Source organism: Meleagris gallopavo, chromosome Z, assembly GCF_905368555.1.
Source record: "Meleagris gallopavo chromosome Z, MGAL_WU_HG_1.1, whole genome shotgun sequence".
NCBI lineage: Eukaryota > Metazoa > Chordata > Aves > Galliformes > Phasianidae > Meleagris > Meleagris gallopavo.
Window position 1 is genome coordinate 7,114,394 of NC_139435.1, and position 20,233 is coordinate 7,134,626.

The 20,233-nt window shown below is 41.3% G+C and overlaps 1 protein-coding gene across 9 annotated transcripts in view; it reads left to right on the forward strand.

Moving 5' to 3' along the window:
* Positions 1 to 20,233, forward strand: part of CELF4 (CUGBP Elav-like family member 4) — a 707,521-nt gene that overhangs the window by 652,814 nt on the left and 34,474 nt on the right. For 7 of the 9 annotated variants that reach the window (XM_085213501.1, XM_085213503.1, XM_085213500.1 and 4 more), the window contains 2 exons: positions 1,413 to 1,493; positions 7,850 to 7,993. In XM_085213501.1, coding sequence (XP_085069627.1) covers positions 1,413 to 1,493; positions 7,850 to 7,993 — 225 coding nt within the window. The remainder of the gene's footprint in view (positions 1 to 1,412; positions 1,494 to 7,849; positions 7,994 to 20,233) is intronic. The other 2 variants (XM_085213504.1, XM_085213505.1) reach the window with 1 other exon arrangement.

Genomic DNA, 20,233 nt, shown 5'->3' on the forward strand with positions numbered 1-20,233 from the left:
GAGGAAGCGGAAAATCAGGCCGCTTGGTTTGCGGCCACTTTGTGTTACACTTTGTGTTGTGGGGGTCTCCTGAATGCTGCTGTGAGCAGGGCAGATGGGCAAACAGACCCTGCCGAGCCACTGCAACGGTGCCTGGCAAGGCACAGTCAGTGTATGTCTGCACACGCCCGTTCTGTAGGGTATGTCTGAACTCTGCTGGTTGTGCATGTGTGAGACACCCCAGCACTAGTTAGCTCTGGTGTGGCTGGAGGTACAGACTTCAGGCTTGCCTAGAAGCTGCATATACTCCTGATTTCCCAGCTGCTTCTCCATGACTGCCAGTGGGCAGACCTCTCTCACTCTCAAGTCTCTGTGTATGCTGAGCAGCTCCTTTGCAGTTGATGGACTGACACCAGCCAAAGTGACCCAGTGCAGACCATGACCCTGCTGTGTTCAGCCTCCCCTTGCGAGGTGTCCATGGCCAACACTGCAAGGAAGCTGCCACCTCAAAGTCATTATTTCCTGTGGTAACTGGAGCAATCATGGGCTCCCGCTGAGGAATGGCTATTATTTCATGTCAGTGCTGTATCTGAAACTTAATTTAATTCTCCATGTAGGGCTTTATTTGCCGGTATTTTAGTTATTGTCATTTATTGCTTTGAGGTTTGATAGATGGGAAGCAGCTCAACCCTTTGAGCTGTTAATTAACCCCTCTGCACACACATTGCCCCTATCCCCCTCTCTCTGGGCTCACAGGCGACCCGTACTCTGTATTTTTAGCAGCAAGGCACATCATCTACCATCTGTAGTATTGAATGGCTCCCCTTGTCTGCTTGGTGGGGGAGCTGAGGTGGAGAAAATTGTTTAATTGCTGCACACTGTTTCAACTGTGTTTGTGTAGAAGACTAAGTGTCTATAGACGTGAAAGGAAATGTATATCTGAGAATGCATGCACAAGTGTGCTTCTGTGCATATTCTGTATAGAATAAGAGAGAGTGGGAATACATATGGACTGTTATTATAAGCACGTGTATAAATCAGAGTGCAAAAGAAAAACATGGGCATGGGCTCGCACATGCCAGTCAGCACAGGCTGACTGAGCTCAAGAATGAGTGTTTTTCTTGTACTTCCTGGGATGATTACCCATCTCTGGTGGGGGAGATCTCATGGATCTCCATTTAGACCGCCACTTAGATCACATGGCTGTTCCTGGTGGTTCTGCTACAAAATTGAAAGGAGAATGGATACTCAGAGATGAGTGCTACTATCTGAAGCACCACTGTGACACTTCTATTGTATCTCAGGCTATACGAGGCATCTAAAATACATGGGAAAGCCCATCTGAAGCTTCATGTGATTGTTTGATGTGAAAGTTTCTTGCTTCCCAGAACTGAAATCTATCCTTTTCTTCTCTCCCTTTCTTTTCTCTACAGCTGCTTATCCTGCTGCCTATGGCCAGATTAGCCAAGCGTTCCCACAGCCACCTCCCATGATACCACAGCAACAGAGAGAAGGTGAGTGAGTGGTCTGTTGTTTTTGCTGCACCCAGCATGCCACCCATGGTTCCCCTCCTCATGCACCTAAAGAGCATCCATTAAATGCGCCATTGCTTTGAATTCCTGGTCCACTGAGTCTTTTCTCAATTTCCATATGTGGCATTATTGGCACACTGCAAACATCCTCATGGGAAATTCCTGCCAAGACCTCCTAAGATCCCAGGGAGAGGAGCATGCTGATGTGCATGGGCCATGGAAAGGCCTGTTAGCAATGTGGGCAATAACATCCAGTGGGGATTGTTAAAGACAGCCAACAAAAGTAATTGCACTGGAATAAAGAATTTAATAGGAAACAAATAATGGTGATCCTTCATTAGAAGCCAGTAATGTAATTTCAGACACCTGCTCTTAAGTGGAGCTGATCTAGTCCTTTCAGCCTCCCTGGAAACACAAATCAGCCCTTTTAGAGAGTAATATCTGTATGAGGATGAGATTATTCATGTAGCAAAGATACCTGTTTCTTTACACTAACTACAAGAGGAGCCTGACTTATGTACATGGCACAGGATAGTTGCACTGGAGTCAATGAAAGCATTGGATAGATGAATCTCCCACTGTTGGATGTGATTGTTTTGGGAGGTATCTGCATCATGTAATGCATAGCAACCAAGAGACTTCCTTAAATGAAGAGAGGAGTCATTTCTGTTTGCTTTACAGCCAGTAGAGAACAGTAGGAATCTCAGAGGCAACCTGCTCAGATAGCCCCAACCATCCTCCAGTACTCTCTTTGGACAAGAAACTGCTTACCTAAGTGAGGTATTTTAGTCAGGTACTTCAGTTTTGTATAGGGACCCTCATTTTAAATAATTATATTTCAATTTTTACTCCTTACTAGATCACTAATTCAGATATATTCTATATGTGTTATTATATATATAATCACATTTAATATTTTAATACAGCATAAGAGTCAAAACAAAATGAATCAAGATTAGACTATCAAACTAAAACATCCTGATGGCCTAGAACTACTTTCGGGGAGAAACCTCATTTTGTGAGAAAATTAGAAATGTCAGCAATTCGATCTAATTTGGAATTAATTTTTTTCTGATGTCAGAATTTCCTGGGGAACACAACTTCCAGCTCCTGATTAGCTCTAGTACACATCCCTGCTGTGAGAACAGATGCACAGACCTAGCGTATCATTACTGAGATGTTTCCCCCATGCTGAAGGACTTTGCTTTTTATTACTTACTGGGGCTAGATTAAGCACAGGACAAAATGGAGAGCAGATCATTGCTTAACATAGCATTGTGCCAGGAACAATCCAAAGCAAGGAATAACTGTGCACACTCCAAGTACCACTGCCCAAAGATTCCAGTGTTCATAAGGCACAGTGTGTCTGTGGGTTGAGAATGAGTATCACCCAGTGGACAAGTTATCTCATAACTCTTTGCTCCTTTTCATAAGCATCTGATATTAAGAATGACTGGGGGCCAGGCATAAAAGAGGAACCACTGATTCAAGGCTGGCAGCCATTCCCAGTGTCCTCCATTTTCATGTAGTGCTTATCTGCTGTGGTTTTCTCTACTGAGAAAACTCTCTACTTCTCTACTTTGCTAGAGAGAGAATCTCTAAGACACAACACTGCATTTTAGCACAGAGTCAAGACCTTCAAACCTCTCTACCCTTTAACAGGAAGATGTAGCAAGAGGGAACTCTAATAATAACAATACTCAATGCTGAAAAGAGTGCTTTATGTTTGCAAGGATGTGCGCAAACATTGATTTGTTAATGAACCTACCCTACCACAACAACAACATTGATGATCACATTGTTAATAATGATGCTAACTCTCAGCTCCTGAATCCTGGTTAGATAACAAGCCCAGACTGCTTGGCTGCTGCATAATTCCCGTAGAGATTAGTCATTGCTTCCACATGAGTGCTGAGGCTGTTGGCAGCTGATGGGTTGCATAGGATGGAACAGATCCAAAATTACCAAAGGTAGAGACAAAGTCTTAACTCGGACCATGTCAACTACTAGGCAAAACTTGGAGGTAATTTCAAATTTGTATATTGTCTTACTCATCTTGACATAGTTTGTGAAACTCAGAAATACACTTGGATACTAAAATAAAGTAGGGCAGGTTTATATGACTCCTGCATTCACGTATGCTGAGGACTAAGTAACAAGTAAAGAATAGGCAACAAGTTACAGCCTCTGAGTGTTCACTGATGAGGTGAGGTATATTTCCACTAACTGTGCATCCAGACAAAAGACCGCTTGCAAACTTTGTACATCCATATGGGACAACTCATTTTTAATTACTCATATCAACAATTGACACCCAGAGATTGGTTGGGACACTGTTGTCACCATCCTCAGTAACTAGCCACAAGCTGGACAGTGATGAGCATGGGCAGAGCAATGACATAGCAGTTCAAATCTTACCAAGCCAAATCAACACAGACTCAGAACAGATCTCTCTGCCATATGTTCCAGTGTTCCCAAGCAGAAACATGAGTTTCTGTTATCCAAAATTGTTTGCCTATAATATGCAAACAGTTCATAAACTGTGTGTTCCTTACAACTTTTATTTCTTTTTGTCTGAATCAAGACTATCTGTGCTTCCAGTGTATTAATGAGCAGAAATACCTATTACTTAAAGCAATAAAACAGAGCCGTGGTAGGTGTCAGGATAGAAATGAACCTTGATTCTCTTCTCATAAAGTGTTGCAAGGGTTAGATTTTGAGCTGACTTACAGCCCTTTTGAAAACCAAAGTAAAGTGCTTAGTAAAGAATTTTAGTATTGTATTCAGTCTTGAACTGCCAACTGTACCGATCTTCAGTAATCCATTAACTCAGTCCAAAATAAGACCTTTCTCTTGGCAGTAAAGTTTTCACTAAGATTTTGCCATACCAACAGTAATCTTGTTCCAATGATCTTGATCCCTTTAAAACTCCTTGCATATGTGTACTGAGAACTAACTTAGCTCTTCACAGCATTTTGAGTAGAACAATTCATGCATTCAGTCTCTCAAAAGTATATACATATGCAGAAAGGGATGGCCATATGCATAATTATGTCGTCTACTGTAGACTGACAGAATTAACTTGAGTCAGGAATAAGGGAAAAACAAGGTAGAAAGAGCTTGTTTTGTGAATTCTTTACCAAGGAGTCTAACTGTGATAGGTAACTTACGGATGGATGGGTTTAACAAGAAATTGGTTAAATTCTAATGGCAGAATTTTCATATGTGACGATGATAAGACAAATCAAACTACCCCACGTTGTTTCTCAGTAGCAGGTGGAGTTTTCAGCTTTGGAAACTAGCAAAAATCCTCTGGAGCTTGGAATGGAGTGAGTTTGGCCTTGAATGTTTGAGTCAGCATGGGAAGTCGCAGCATGGGTTTCAAAGCCACACTTCAAAACAGAACTGGGCTTTGGTCTCTGCTTTTTCACATCCTTCCTGGCCTTTTTCTCTCTGTGTCCGAGTACTGTTAGACAAAGCTGATTCTAAGATGATCTAAGTGTTGTGCTCTCCTTGAGTCCAGCCTCCAAGGCTGGTGTGGATGAAGTTGTGTGCTTCTGATCCACCTTATGCCTTAGTAGGTATTTCTCAGCGCATCCAGGCAGAATCTCTCTACTCATGCACAACGCGTCCAAGACCCCAGGAAATACAGCTGGCATTTTTGAAAGAATTTGCCAGTTTTACAGAGCAAACTGCTGGCTCTGGTGATGTCAGTGGGAATTTTGCCACTAATTGCAGTAAAGCCAAGGTTTTACCCATTCCATAATAATGCAGATCTCAAATCCCACAGCAGAAGCGCTCTGGGGCCCATTCAAATGAAGAAATGGAATTTTCTCTACTATTCTGGACCATGGTCTTCTCCTGGGCAGCATTTTTGCAGCTCTAACAGACACCTAAGGGTGTTGGTGTTTGTTTAACATTTTCAGACTGTTTCATATCTAGCTTATTGTGCCAGTAACTGCATTGTATGTAACTGTACTGCAGAAAGGACTGAAGAAAGGATAGTCGCTCAGTGGGGAGACTGAGGAAGAGGCAGACAGGAACTGAGGGGATGAACGAAAAGTTTGGCATGAAATAGGGGAGCCTGAGTGTGGGCCACTGAGTTTCAAAAGTAAATTAGTTAAGCAGATGACTGGGTGACTAATTGGTTAATTATCCCACTGTACCAGTATCCCCCCCACTTGGAAGAAAGTCAGTCACCATCCCCATGACCTCTAGGAAATACATGAGATGCAAAGGATCAGCTGTTCCTTCATGACAGTCCTTTTAGCAAATTAGTGGGGAAAATTGTGCTTAGCAAATATTCATTAGGGCTTCATTTTCCATTAATCCAAAAGGAAATGTGGAGAGCCTGTGACTTCAATCATGCTGAGGCCCAGGAATTTTAATGAGCTTTAAATGGGCATCTGTCAGAATCCTAACTTCGCCTTACTTCTCCTGCCAGCCGGGGGGATGAATAATGGCTAATAAAAGGTGGGAGCATCTAGGCGAACTCCTCTCTCTAACAGGAAAGGCAAAGTTGTAATTTGCTGTGTTATGACACAATAATTATGCCCCAATGAAGAAAACAAGAGTATTAAAAAAACCTTTTCCTTCTCCACACTGTGCCCCAGCTTTAAATGGGGGAAAGTAGGCTCAGTTAGGTCACAGGGATGTAAGCACAGGAGCTGAGTGGAAGGAGGACATCCTATTTCACTCTTTCTTCCTACCCACAAGGAGAATGCATTAATTCCCCTTCATCTGGACCTTGATGAGCAAACCAGAGCTGGAGTTACCTATGGAGGTCACTGTAGACCTGGGCAGCAGCTGGAAGTAGCCCTGGAAATAATCTCCCCCATCCAAAAATTCCCTGCCTCCTAAGACTCCACAGTTCTTTGCTGGTGACTTAAATGTTTGGGGTTTTTTCCAACAAAACCACTTGTACACAAATGTTCCCTCTTGATTTTTGTTCTGTGTTGCACACTATATGCAGTGATACAAGTCACATTGTAAGCCAGAGGCAGGTCTTACCTCAAAATGCAATCCCAACAGAACATTTTCCATACCTTAACATAAACAAAAAGATATATTCCACTGAAAGACTTCTTCTCTGGATATTTGTTACAGTACTGAGGAGAAAAAAGAAAAAAAAAAAAAAGGCAGTTGCTGTCCTGAAGTCTAGGATTTTGGACTTGAATCCATCTGTCATCTCTTTTGAGGAACCCTGTGAATGAGACCAAACTGTCTAGATTATGGGGAGTCTTTGGAATTAGTCATATTGTGGGGACTGAATGCAGAGTTCTACAAAACAAAACAAGTCCAGGGGTCTCTGTATTTTCCCTTCTACTGGTATCTCAGTCTTCACAGGAAATGGGAAAAATACTGAAACATTTGGGTGCAGACCCAGAGAAGTAAAGCTGAGGGGGTGGTCACCCAAAACTCTACAGATTAAATGAGGTAGAGAACCAAGAACTGGATATATTTTCTTTTTGTTCTTTTCCTCCACTTTATTTTTCCATGGCCACATGTGCTCCTGCATTCTTCTGATTCTGTTTTATCCTGGTGTTTGTGCTAAGAAGGTTAGCATAGATACATGGCTACTTTCTGAGTTCCTAGTCTTCTGCTTTCTTTGTTCCTCTTCAAGTGTCTTGAAGACCAACATGTGAGAATAAGGAAGGGTCATTATGACAGATGTCACGTTGCTAGGCATGGAGTTTTACAAAGAGCTTTCAGTCTGGAAAAGAGGAGGCTCAGGGGAGATCTTATCGCTCTGTATAACTACCTGAAGGGAAGTTGTAGTGAGCTGGGGTTTGGCCTTTTCCCTTGTGTAACTATCCCCTTGTGATAGGACTAGAGGGAATGGCTTCAAGCTGTGCCAGGGGAGATTTAGGCTGGACGTTAGGAAATACTACTTGTCTGAAAGAGTGGTCAGGCACTGGAATGGGCTGCCCAGGGAGCTGGTGGAGTCACCGACCCTGGAGGTATTCAAGGAACATTTGGATTTTGTGTTGAGGGACATGGTTTAGTAAGAACTATTGGTGATGGGTGGATGGTTGGACTGGATGATCTTGAAGGTCTTTTCCAACCTTGGTGTTTCTGTGATTCTGTGAAATGGTAACAATAAAGAGATGAGCCAGTAAAACTCAGAAAGCACATCCCACACCTACTGTTTTCCCAGGTGAGACACACTGAGGAGCCCTTTCTTCAAGACCCCTAAATGCAGGCCAGGCTCTGCAGATTGCTTACTCACAGGTATCCTTCACCAGTCAGAAAGAGGAGACACACCAAAGTAAATCCCACTGTGTGTTTTCTCATATCCTACTTAACTCTATTCATGGTTCTTATTTTTCTCTTGACAGGACCAGAGGGCTGTAACCTGTTTATCTACCATCTGCCCCAGGAGTTTGGGGATGCTGAGCTGATGCAGATGTTCCTGCCTTTCGGTAATGTCATCTCCTCGAAAGTGTTTGTGGATCGGGCGACAAACCAAAGTAAATGCTTTGGTGGGTAAAGATAACAAAACAATTAGATTCATCCAGGAAAGGGCTTTCTCTGAATACTTTACCTTTCAAACTGCTTTCTTTCTGCTTAAGCTTTTATGATTTCTCTCGATTTATTCCTGTCAATACTTTCCCCCTACCCTCTTTCTCTCCTAATTGTCTCATGCTCAGAATTGTATGCGCTGCTTAGAGGTGAAGGTTTGGCATCTCACCAGCAGCTGGATGCTGCAGTTGCTGGTGGTGGGGTGGAAAATATCTTGCCTCACAAGAGGAGGTGAGGAAGGTGCAGAAAAGACTAAAGCACCTGCAGCAGAATGGAGTAGGCCAGGGGGCTAGGTGAAATGCTGATGAGGTCAGCAGTGGGAGCATGTGGCAGAAGGGGAATTTCTGTATCCAAGACAAAGCAGGAACAGGTCATGAAGTCAAAGGGAAGATAGAACTTGAGGGGCAGCTCTCCAGCAGATGTGATGCATTAAACTGCAAAGGGACAAAGGCTGAACAACATTAGTTGAACGCCTGTAGGGATGACTGCTCAGTGGAATGCCAGAAACCATGCTCTGAACCCACCAGACCTGAGCCAGCGCTACAGCACATACAAACAGCCTGAGATCACCCTGTGCCTCAGCTGAGTTTGAATAAATACTGTGTTCACACAGCTCTGGGCATATGGCTGGCTCAGCTCCACCAGCTGGAGCGTGAGTGGAACACAGCCTCAGCTGCATGTGGTCCGCCAGACAGGGACATCCCAGTCTGCACCCACAAGGTTGGATCAGCCTGCCAACAGCTGTGTGGTAACATGTGTTTCAGTGAGATTTCACTGTTTGCAAAAGTGTTGCTATGGAAGGTCCTTTCAGGCAGTGCAGCAGCAGGCGGACCCTGCCATCCTGCCATGTGGCACTATCCTGCTGGTGGACTGTGGATCTCTCCCATCCTCATGCTCACCAATGGGATGTAAAATTTCTTGTTCTGTGCCACCCAATACTCCTTGCAAACCTTCCCTGAGAGTTACAGTGGGACAAACTATTGCTTTTCTGTTCCTGTTACCTGCAGCTGATCTGGACTCTGTTTCTCAGGCAAAATTCCGGAGTTAAGACTTGTTTCATTTGAATTTAAAGTCACTTTTAATCTCCACACTGTGCTTTCCTTCCGTGCTACTTTCCCCACTCCCCTCCCAGACGGCCCACCTCCCCAGACTCCTACCTCATTCCTTCCTATGTTGCATGACAGACAGCACTTCCAAGAATTTTGTGCATCTTCTCTGTGCACAGTTTCTCTTTGCCCTGTACAGAGGGTCAGATCAGGTTGCTCTTTGATTCTAGAAGTGTTTTTCCCTGATGTGAGAGCACACTGCAATTCCCTTCAACAGTAGTCATGGGATTCCTGTACTCCCAAACACTGGAAGAAAAAAAAAGATGTTGGTTAGAAGAAGCAGTTGGGAAGTTTAGATGAGAAATTATGAATTATCCGTATTCACTTCAGAGCTCACGTTCTTTATGGAGTTTTAACCATATAAGAGCTCATAACAAAATGAGCAGACCAGCACAGCTCTAGGTGACATTGAAAACTACAGCTCCAAGGATATCAACAGGTTAGAAACAGACTAATTTGGGAGTGAAATTGCTATTCCTATCATAAATTATATTTAGGAGAATACTGTGCTTGGCTCCTCTCATAACTGGCAAGGGGAAAGGCAACGCTAAATGGAGCTATGAGGTGAGAAACAGATTCACCACATCTCCTCTTATCTCAAAACCTCTGTGGCTGCAAGGCTTCATGAGGATAATAACACATACCTAGCTTGTGGAGGAGAGGTGTGGGGCTGGCTTTATTGCCACTTCCAAGATACTCTGAGGTTGTGGGTGAGCAGTGATTGGGGCATCTTAGCACAGTTTTTTCTTAAGCATGAGTCTTACTGGAAGAACCTAAACTACAACTTGTTTAATGCAGTAACATTCAATGCTGATGTTAGATTGTTCAAGCTTGAAAGCAGGAAGGTGCACTGTGGATGTACAGACTCAAGACAAGCAAAAAGAGGAATTAGAGATTACTAGTAGGTTTTAGTCATCTTATATTAATTTCTGAAGCACAAACATCCAGGTTCAGTCAGTTTCGTATGCCAGGTGTCAAGACCCAATTTTCTCTGACTTTTGCTTGTTTGTTTTTTTTTTTTAATAAAGATACTAACATCCATGTAAGCACTTCCAGAAGGACAGAAATGGCAGAAGTACAGGTAGCTAATTATCACAAGTACGTCACTTTGCTCTTCAAAACCTCCAACCCCGCTAACCTTCAAGTTTAGAGCAACATAAAACTGTGGAGGGTATTAGAGATAATCAGACCTTTCATTTGTCTTGCTAAGTCCATTGCAGTTGATGCTGGTTTTATTGTTCTAAAATCCTACTTTTAAAAAAAAAGAAGAAATTACTTTTTCCAAAAGGATTTTTGTCAACTTTGAATGTAAGAAAACTCTTTCCTTTTTCTGCTTAAGCATTTCCCAAAACTCAACATGTAAAAACATAGTATTTGCATTCTGTTTTACTTTTTTTAACAAGCTAGAGCTCTCCAACTGGTAGCCTGGGGGGACAATGCTGTCTGGCCCCAGAAAGATATTCCACTATTATATGACCTTTTAAAATGTATCTGCTATGCAGATCCCAAGTAAATTGCTCTAACCTGTCTAGCCCCAGGTTGTAGAGAAATTGTCAAGAAGTCCCGCTTTTGACAAACTTAAAAAATTCCATGGAGAAAAATCTCACTTCCCTCTCTTCTCCCTCCCCCCCCCATGGAAAGAGAAAATTCTTCATTTTCTGTTCTTCTGTCACTGTTGAATTACTAATAAGTAGCCAACCTAAAGTGAGTCAGGAGAGCACCATCTCAAAAAGACACTCTTATTCCTTCCTGTTTGTCTCTGAACCTGCACTTCCCCTACACTTTCAGCACAAAGGTGGAAGCATTATCTACTTCGGTCACTGCTGGAAGGGTAGGGTTGTGGAAGACGTGGAAGAAAATGAGACCAGTTACAAACCTTTCTCCCAGATTCCCAGAGTCCAACATCCTGCAGAAACTCATTAATACCTGTGTGCAACGAAAAAAACACACCCTGGTCATAGAGCCTTTGACTTTCTGAGTTCAGTGGCAAACATTGTGAAATTCAGACTATGGCAAGCACTGATTTCATGCAAAAAAATGTGAAAGTAGTCAAAATATGTCTGTTGTTTACCATAGCAAACAAGGTCTGCTTGCTGCAGTATATGAGACTGCCTGAGAAACAAACCTGACTTCTCACTGAAAAACAGTCATTTAAAAAGGGAGGCTTCTTTGCCTAAGATTTTCCTCTTGCTGCATGCATCCAATCTGGACCCAGATCCTCCCTTTTCTCCTACTGTTTTTCAGATCTCTGGCTCTTATTTTCCACTCTATCCTGATGCAGCTGAAATGTGTCCAAATACACACCATGCTCCTCCCTCGCACTCATCACCACCCTCTCTATCCCCATGGCCTGAGCCCTCATCACACTGACCATATTAGCATCTCCTTGGGATTCCCCTCAGGCACTGCCTCGTCCACCCTCTTGTATTCAAAATTATTGATTTCACCTTCACAGCCCTTCACCATTCTGTCCTTCTCTCTCCTCTCCTACTAGCTCTTCACTCAATGCCCAGCTGATATTTTTAGCCACTTTAACCACACACACTTCTTTTACCATCACTAGGCCATGCTATTCTTTCCCAGTAAAATGGCAGGGCCACCATGTTGTCTAACTTAAGAAAAAATTACACTTAATTTACCTTGCTTTCTGAACAGCAGCTCCCAGTCTCACAGTAGACTGATCTGGGTTGTCTTGCACAGGGACATAATATGCCTGACCATCAACTTCTACAGGACTTGGGGCACTATTTTGTGTCTGTATAAGGCAGAGACTTCCCACTGCATGTGTGTAAGTTCTTCCGTATGTAAATATATAAATATCAGTATACCAGTGTGCTGGTCACGATGGTTCTATTGAAAACTTCCCTCTCTGATATGTAGATGATTTAACTGTGAGTGGTTTGTGCATAAGGCAAAAAAGAAAAATCAGGTAATATGATGCAATTAAAGCTATTAAAGTCAGCGTGAGAAGAGTCACTTTTCATGCTGCCCACCCAAAGTTAACTGTCCCTCTGTTGTAAATATTCAGAATTTCAGGAACAGTGTTGCTATACAGAATATTCTTCAAGAAGACATATGAAGACATTTGAAGAACTAGAGAAAGGCAAAGATAACCCTGTTCTAGGAAAATGTTTTAACAGTGAAGAGAAGGCAAAGGATAGGTTTGGGCAATATTAATTAAAAAGACATGACAGAAATGAGAAAAACGAGGAAGTGGATGGTGCAGCAGAGGCCAAATGATTACCCCGAGGTGTCACAGAAGATGTAGATAAATTAAAGCTAAAGAAATTGTTACACTGGTGCACTTGGAAATTCTTTCCTCTGGTCACCTCTTCTTGAGAGCAGTGAGCACCTGATGCTCTGTCTCTTTGCATTTCATCAAGTGTCAGACTCTGTCAGAGTAACTCTGCTCCACATACCCCATAATACCCATAATGTGCAGCCCCTCACTCTGTGCCTGTGCCACATACCCTCTGGTGTGGCAGCTTCAATTTCTCCCAAGAAGCCACTGACTCCAGATTGCTGAGAATAATCTCCTTCCTGCCCACAGGGACACTGTGGTTTCCCTCCTTCAACTCAGTGTGGTCTGACACTTCAGGTGTGAACAACCACAGTTGGATGCTTTTCGCTTTTTCTACTCTTGGATATTCATACGATGTTGGTATGCCCCATCTCTTTTTGAAAGTCCCCAGTTAAATCTAGCAAGGGGCATTCTAGCTTTGTCTACAAACTCTGATGGCTGCATAAAACCATAGGTTTATTTGGCCTAAAGAAAGCATCGTTTGATTCTTAGTATAATATGGATGTCAAGTTTCTTCAGTGGCAAACACTGTGAAATTCAGACTATGGCAAGCACTGATTTCATGCAAAAAAATGTGAAAGTAGTCAAAATATGTCTGTTGTTTACCATAGCAGATCTGCCAAGAGTCCACCAAAATGTTTCTAATGGGCCACACAGTTTGGAAAAAAAACATCCAGTCTTCCTTGAAGATGTCAAAAGAGATAAGAAAACACTACTTGACAAGGGTCATAGTAGCTAATAACACTGTTAAATATTTCTATTCCCTACTCAATCATTTCTAGCTAATAACACTCACCCTGAGAAAAGCAGTGAGGTAGGGAGCAAAGCTCAGAAAAAGGATTGAGAGAGAGAGTTTTTGTTGTGTTATTAAAAACCAGTTGTGGCAGTTCAAGACTTCAGACTGGAGGCAGAAGGCAGGGTGGGAGAAGCAAGGCAGCAAGCAGGTCATGACAGTCTACAGACACTGGGATCTGAAACAGAAGTAGCAGAAACATCAAGAGACTGGGGCATCAGGAAAGCTATGCAGGGCTCTGGGATTTAGGGGCATTGCAGAGCAGGTCTAAAGCAAATTGGCAGCACTCCATAAGATACAGAATTGTACCAGCAGACCCTGAGGTACATCGGTAAAGTATTGCTAGGCACCTGCTCACAGTGTGCCTCCAACATACCCTGCTGGTGGTTTTGCACTTAAATAAATAAATATGCAAATTGTTGTCCTTAAATTCATACAGGGAAATGAGCATGTCCAGGGGTAAGGTGATGTAATGGTAAGAAATTCCAGTCTGTGTTCCTGTGCCATCTGGGCAATCATAGGTTAACTAATCTGTGTGCCTTGGTTTTACCATCATCAGGACACTGATTCTTCTGCAGAGAGGTTTGAGTTATGTGGATGAGTAGACTTATTTATCAGCTATAAGGTTTTTTGTTGTGGGATTTTTTTCCTCTGATTCTTTCTTTGGTAAATGACCTTTCTCAGGAATTATTAGATGGACTTTGGAACAAAGGTGGAGTTCTGCTTGCCTCTGTTACCAGTACTATCATTACATTTTATTTTTTCCCTTTAACCTGATTTCAGACTTCCTAAGAAAAGTCTCTACCAGCAACTTTCTGCCAAGAGCCCTTAGTCTTTGTCTTGTACTTTGCATGAGCACTAGCAATGAATTTTGACCAAAGCTTTAGACCAAAGCTCAGTGTGTCATGAAAGAAATCACTAAGTTGAGTACCTAAGTTGAGACAATAGGGAGATGATTTACAACATATAGTAAGCATGCCCGATCCTGGGATGTGTTGGTTCAAGTCAGCACTGGCTTGTTCAGTCTTCTCCACTCTGAAGAACATGGTACAGAAAAGCAGAGAAGGAGACACACATCAGCAGGAGCAGGACTATGCCAAAGGGGTGTTTAGGGCTTCCAGAGGAAGGGTGGAAGAAAATACAGTTGTTTGTATTTGCTAGCTGCTCTCTATTACAATCCAAAGCATCTAGGATCTGAAACTTCAGTTCCAAAGAGTAAAGAAGGGACATTTCTACAGCTGATAAGGAAAGAGTTGTGTGAGTAAGAAAGAGAAGGATATGTTCATCAAACTCACTGTATAGCACCTCCAGCCACTGCAGTTGGTTGGGGGAGGTTTTAGGGGGAGGAGGAGGAGCGGGAGAAGTATTAGGGCTGTGAGCCACTATTCATTTACAAACTATAATTAATTTGATGTTTAGATTAATTTCTGATGCACTCTCAAAGGTGCACTGAAAGCATTTTTCCTTTATTATAATGTTGATTGCTTATTGGGGAGATAAATCTAACTGTCAGTTATGCACTGACTTACCAAAACTTTCAGACCAAGCAAGCATGTATGCATAAGGAACAGCTGTTTGCAGCTCTCCAGTTAAAGGGACAGCTCTGTCTTTTCCCAGTAACTCACATTAAAGAAAATCTATACATTGTACACAGGGATTTCTGCTTTCTTTTGTTGCTTAACAATTTATTAGACAAGAATATGTTAGCAGAATTTATCTTCTATTTATCTGTCTGTCTGTGTGTCTATCTCTATTCTATCCATCTCTCCTCCCAGGTGATAAATACTGTCCATCCAGAATATTTCTAGAAGTTATGTATATGTTTGTACATACCTATGCACAAACACTCACAATCATTTAAAACATTTTCACTAGTGCTGTAATTAAATGGAGAAACTAATTACTAGGGTCTTTTGTGGCTACTCATTTAATGAACTTCAGAGGAGGAATGGCCATTTATGTGACTAATGGAAATGACCAAAGAGCTAACATCACAAGAAAGAAAAGACGAAAAAGAAAAGAAAGGAAAAAAAAAGAAAAAGAAAAGAAAGGAAAAGAAAGGAAAAGGAAAAGGAAAACGGAAGGGGAAAGGAAAAAGGAAAAAGGAAAAGGAAAAGGAAAGGGAAAAAAGAGTTTAGAAAGGGATTCAAAACTTAATGCTCTGGGCTTCAACCCAATCCTTCAGCTTTTGGAATAGGAAGAGAACTTGGTGGAGTTGTCACTTATGTCTGCACAGCATACATACTAGATTTTAGACAGATGAACCTTAGTTATATGCAGTGGTCCTACCAGTGCTCCAAGGACATAATAGTTTCAAATGCAAACACCCCCATGTGTAGAAATGCCAAGGAGTTTCTGTAGTGCTACTTTCGTTTGGTCTAGAAGTTTCTGTTCAGAAGTAAGAAATAGCGAATCAGGCAGCCCGTTTCTGAATTCAAAGGGATTGATCTGCTTTCCAAAGCCTACTCTTGTGAGACTGCAAAACTACAAGAGCATTTAGGCTATCCATTACATCTCTTTTTATTTTTGTTTTTCCAAGATCTCTCTCATTCAAGGCAAATTCAGTCTGTAGAATGAATGCTTCTGCATCAGTCCATCCAACCATCCAACCATTCCCACATAAATATCTGCAACTTCTTTGTATCTGTCTGTCCTTTCTCATTCACCGCACAGGACTGCTTTTCAGCTTTCTGAAGTCTGTCAGCTAGCTCATTACTGAGCAGCTGTTCAATAGATCTTCACAGTTCTGTGCTTGGCCCCAGGCCTTCCTTCCTGCACAATACTCAAACCCTGCTATGAATATGAATTTATTATTATTTCCTCATCTGTTTTCCTAAGGCCCTTCCCAATAGAGCATTTGAGAAGTTCATGGGGCTGAGTAACAGCATTTTCACAGTGATCATGTCATCCTCATTTCACCAAGGGGGTGGTGAGACATAGAAAGATATTCAAAACTATTTATTAATCTTGGATGCCTCAGCTGAGATGCCAAGAGCATGATAGGTCTGTCTGTCTGTTGTCTCAAAATACTTAACACAATGCAGGGTATGCTATGTTTATGCAGCTACAGACACATGGTCTTTATACTAGCAAAATCTCAAGTCACAAATCAACAGAGCGCTAAGCAGAGGGCAACACACAGTAAAGCTTCAACTGTACAACTAAACTAAAGAGACCCTGCAAATCAGTGCATGTACTGTGCCATGACTGCCTGTATCTTTTTAACATTTGAATGCCTTTAATTCTAATTTGGCCAGGTCATGTTGGGCATGGCTCTGAACTGGCAAAGTACAGGGACTGCCCTTAAACAGCAGTACAGAGAAGACCACCCCTCTTTTTGGAGCAAGAGAGTATAGACATAAAGATACAAGCCAGGATGTGCCATTTGCACTCTGATCCTGTGTATTTTATTTACTAGTAACAAAATGTAGATCTTGGAGATCTTATTAAGGAATTTTGTGATGTTACTTGCCCAGTGTAACTGGGACGTCATGGAAAACGTAGGTATCAAGTCTATTTCTCCAAGGCAGCATTTGGTTGTGTAACCACATCAAGAAACCATGCTTTCCATGCCTTATTTACTGTCTATATTCTAACACCAGCAATATTGAGTTTGATCCATTGCCATCTTCCTCACCCTATTATTCATTCTCCACAGTAATTAAAACAAGCATGCAATGAAAACTACAAAAATATGTGGCTGGAAGCAAAGCCTTAATGCATATACAAAGCAATACAAAATTAAAGTTTTATAGATAATATCAATTCTTGCATTTTTAACTCCTGACTGATTCATTTTGCAATTTTATCATTGTTTTAATGTACTGGTGCATGCAGTATCTTCCTTTTTCAAGCAAGTGAACCAAAATCAATTCATGAGATGAGATGAACATCTTCAGATAATATGTAATGACATCTTCAAAGGTTGTCTTCAGGAAAACAAGTTGCAGATCCCCATGAAATAGGTATCCTTCTTCATCATACCCAGTTTCAATTCCCCATTTCAAATCCCCAAACAAATTCAACCTCAACCCCACTCTCAATCTGTACTAGATTACATATGTATAGGGATGTAAATATATATGTTTTGCATATATTTATATATAAATATTTCTCTAATACTGAATGTCAGCAGATTATCAAAAACGAACACAACTGAACTAGAGTTGCTTAAGAGCAGCTTAAAAATGACTATAAAATGTGCCTAAGCAAATCTGAGTAAATGATAAAACACCTGTTGTTAGCTTGCAGCTGATTTTTGTAAAGGAGTTAGTAAAATCCAGATGGAACTAGATATTCTGATTAAAATCAGATAAAGTCTATGGTCAAAATACTCTTGTGTTAAACCCTATCAAGAGATGTTCCTATTAAATCCTTTCTACTTCCATTATCTAAAGGATGGGTGTATAAGCATTGGAAATATGAGTGTGTAATGAAGAATAAGACTTCATAAGCCTTTAGGGTATATCCATCGTACCTTGTGAAGGTCACTAGGATTATTAATCATAAATTGTGGAAATTGCTGTTTCTCCCTATTTATAGACTCACAGAGCCTTTCACAGACCTCAGGAGTCCAACCTTCTGCCCAAAGCAAGGTCAGCTATGGAATTAGACCTCAGGGTTGCTCAGGGATTTATCCACTTAGGTCCTGAAAACCCCCATGTATGGAGATGCATTTTGTCAATCTGCTCTAACATTTGCTAACCTTCATGGTGAAAAAGCTATTCTTTATATCCAGCCAGATTTCTCTTGTTTCAGTTTCTTCCCCTTGTCTCTCGTCCCCCACCGTGTACCACCATGTTTTGTTTTTCTCAGAGGGCAAGTGTTCAGACTGTGGTCATCCTAATGGATCTGTGCTGAACTCACTCCACTTTGTTACTGTCTTTCCTACATTGAGATTGGGTGCCCAAAATAGCTGTAGTATCCAGATGTGATCGAGTGCTGAGCAGAGAAGAATAATCACTGCCCTCGTTGACTGGCCATGCTCCTTGTTAATAGAGCTCAAAATGCTGCTGCTCTTTGCACGCCACTGACAAGATCCTCTAGAGATGTAACATTTAAAACCTAGAGACACTGGGCCTGAGCCTTTTTCCACCATCCTGGCATCAGTCCCCTTGATATACTAATAGGTATATTTACTGTTATAAAACAGAGGAGGTCCTTGTAACATCTAAGTGCAGATACTGTCTTTGGCTACTTCATAGGCAAGAGGCTTTCTCCATTTTTGGCATACACGCCTTAAGAATTAGATTATTCATGCCATTTAAAGAAGAATTTATATGACTGTTCTCAAGATAAGTTCCTAATCACCCTTTGAAATCCTTCCCCAGTAAGGCTTCCAGAATTTGTAAGGTATTTTCCTTGGTCATTTTTTATCTCCTCAACTAAACAGGCTCCAGAATTATTGTGTTACTGAGCTTTTAAAAATGCTTATGAAAGAAGAATACTTGTTTCTATTCTCTAGGAGTCAATTCAGGATCCACATTTTTAGAAGGTGCATTTTTACTCCATCTCTTCAAATCAAGATTCCTGTCCAAATTATCCATCACCGTCCTGCATTTCTTAGATCTTAACTTTTTCAAACCAAAGGTGCTTTCATAAATAGGTTTCCTCGTGATATTTCTATTCCTCTTTTTTCAGTAATGAAAATATAAGTGCAATGTATTTTTCTGTCTCCTGCTCAAGGCTGGACCACGAGTTTGGAGGGATCATTGTGCAGGTGCCCCAAAAGCCAGAATTAGATCAGGTTGTAGGCAATGATTGATATAATTCAACTCCCACAGACTGAACATTACTCTTCTGAGGGACTGCAGAAGGACTTTCACTAGATTTCACAGAGATCTGCAGAATTCAAGATACTCTTTCAAAGGCCGTTAGTGGTGAATTCTCTGTTGTCAGACCCAGAGAAATCTACCAGCAGCTACAGTATAATATGAAGTTGTTTATTTCCTGTTGATGTTAATGACAAAAGAAGCCAACTGATCATATCTGTTCCATCATGGGTTACTAAAAATGCAGAGGTCTTACACTGGCACTGAAAAGACCACAGATGTAATGGTGGATCTGGTCCGGTACCTTATCTCCCAATTTAAAATGTGTAAGACTTTCATTTCTCCTCTTGGTACCTAGCATAGCCCAGTGCCAGATCACAAAGTACTTATTTATATATTGAGAACCTTTCTCTTTTATTTTGCTTCCCAGATGACTCATAGCATATAAAGTTTTTTGCTGTTGATTTCACTTCTAGTTTTGTTCACTCTTTTTCACTTAATAACCGCCATAGAAAGTAATGCATTTTGTGAAAAGTATTGCCAAAAGCTGCTCATCACTATTTCTGCCTTCTGAATAGAAACTTCTGGACTGTGCAACAAGAGAAGCTTCTAGTCTTACTATATTTATTAGGTTGCCCCAGCCTACCGATAATGGGGTACAATGTATGTAATAACATAAAGGGAATAGATCGTTAGTTTTCCATCTAAGCAATGATCAGTGAGGAGTAAGATGAGGATTCTGAACATTGCTGATTCATTCTCAGCAAGAACTGTCTGTGGTCAGTAGTGAAATTCAACGCATTGTCCTGCTGGTCCAGGAAAGATGACTGCTGTTTTCTGCAGTGTTCATGCATAGCTTATTTATCAAGAATCTAGAAATTCAGTGGGATCTAAGAAAGAACTCTCGGGAAATGAAATGGAGATTAAGATAATAAATGGACTGGTACACATCTGTTGGGAGTGATATGTCTGTTGGGAGCTTCAGTAGCCAGTTTCTTCTTGTTTATAATAATACATCTCCCACAAAACCAATGTAAAAATAATCTTCATCTTGATTCAGCAACATTCAACGCATCCTTAACTTAGCACCTACTTAGATGTCACTCAGAGCTAATTCTTTGCTTCTGGTTTTACACCAGGAGTAGAACTTGTCTTCTTAAAAGTTCATTCACTTTTGTAATTATGTACTTTCCTCAAAAGTTTTATACTGACATATCATGATCTCAACA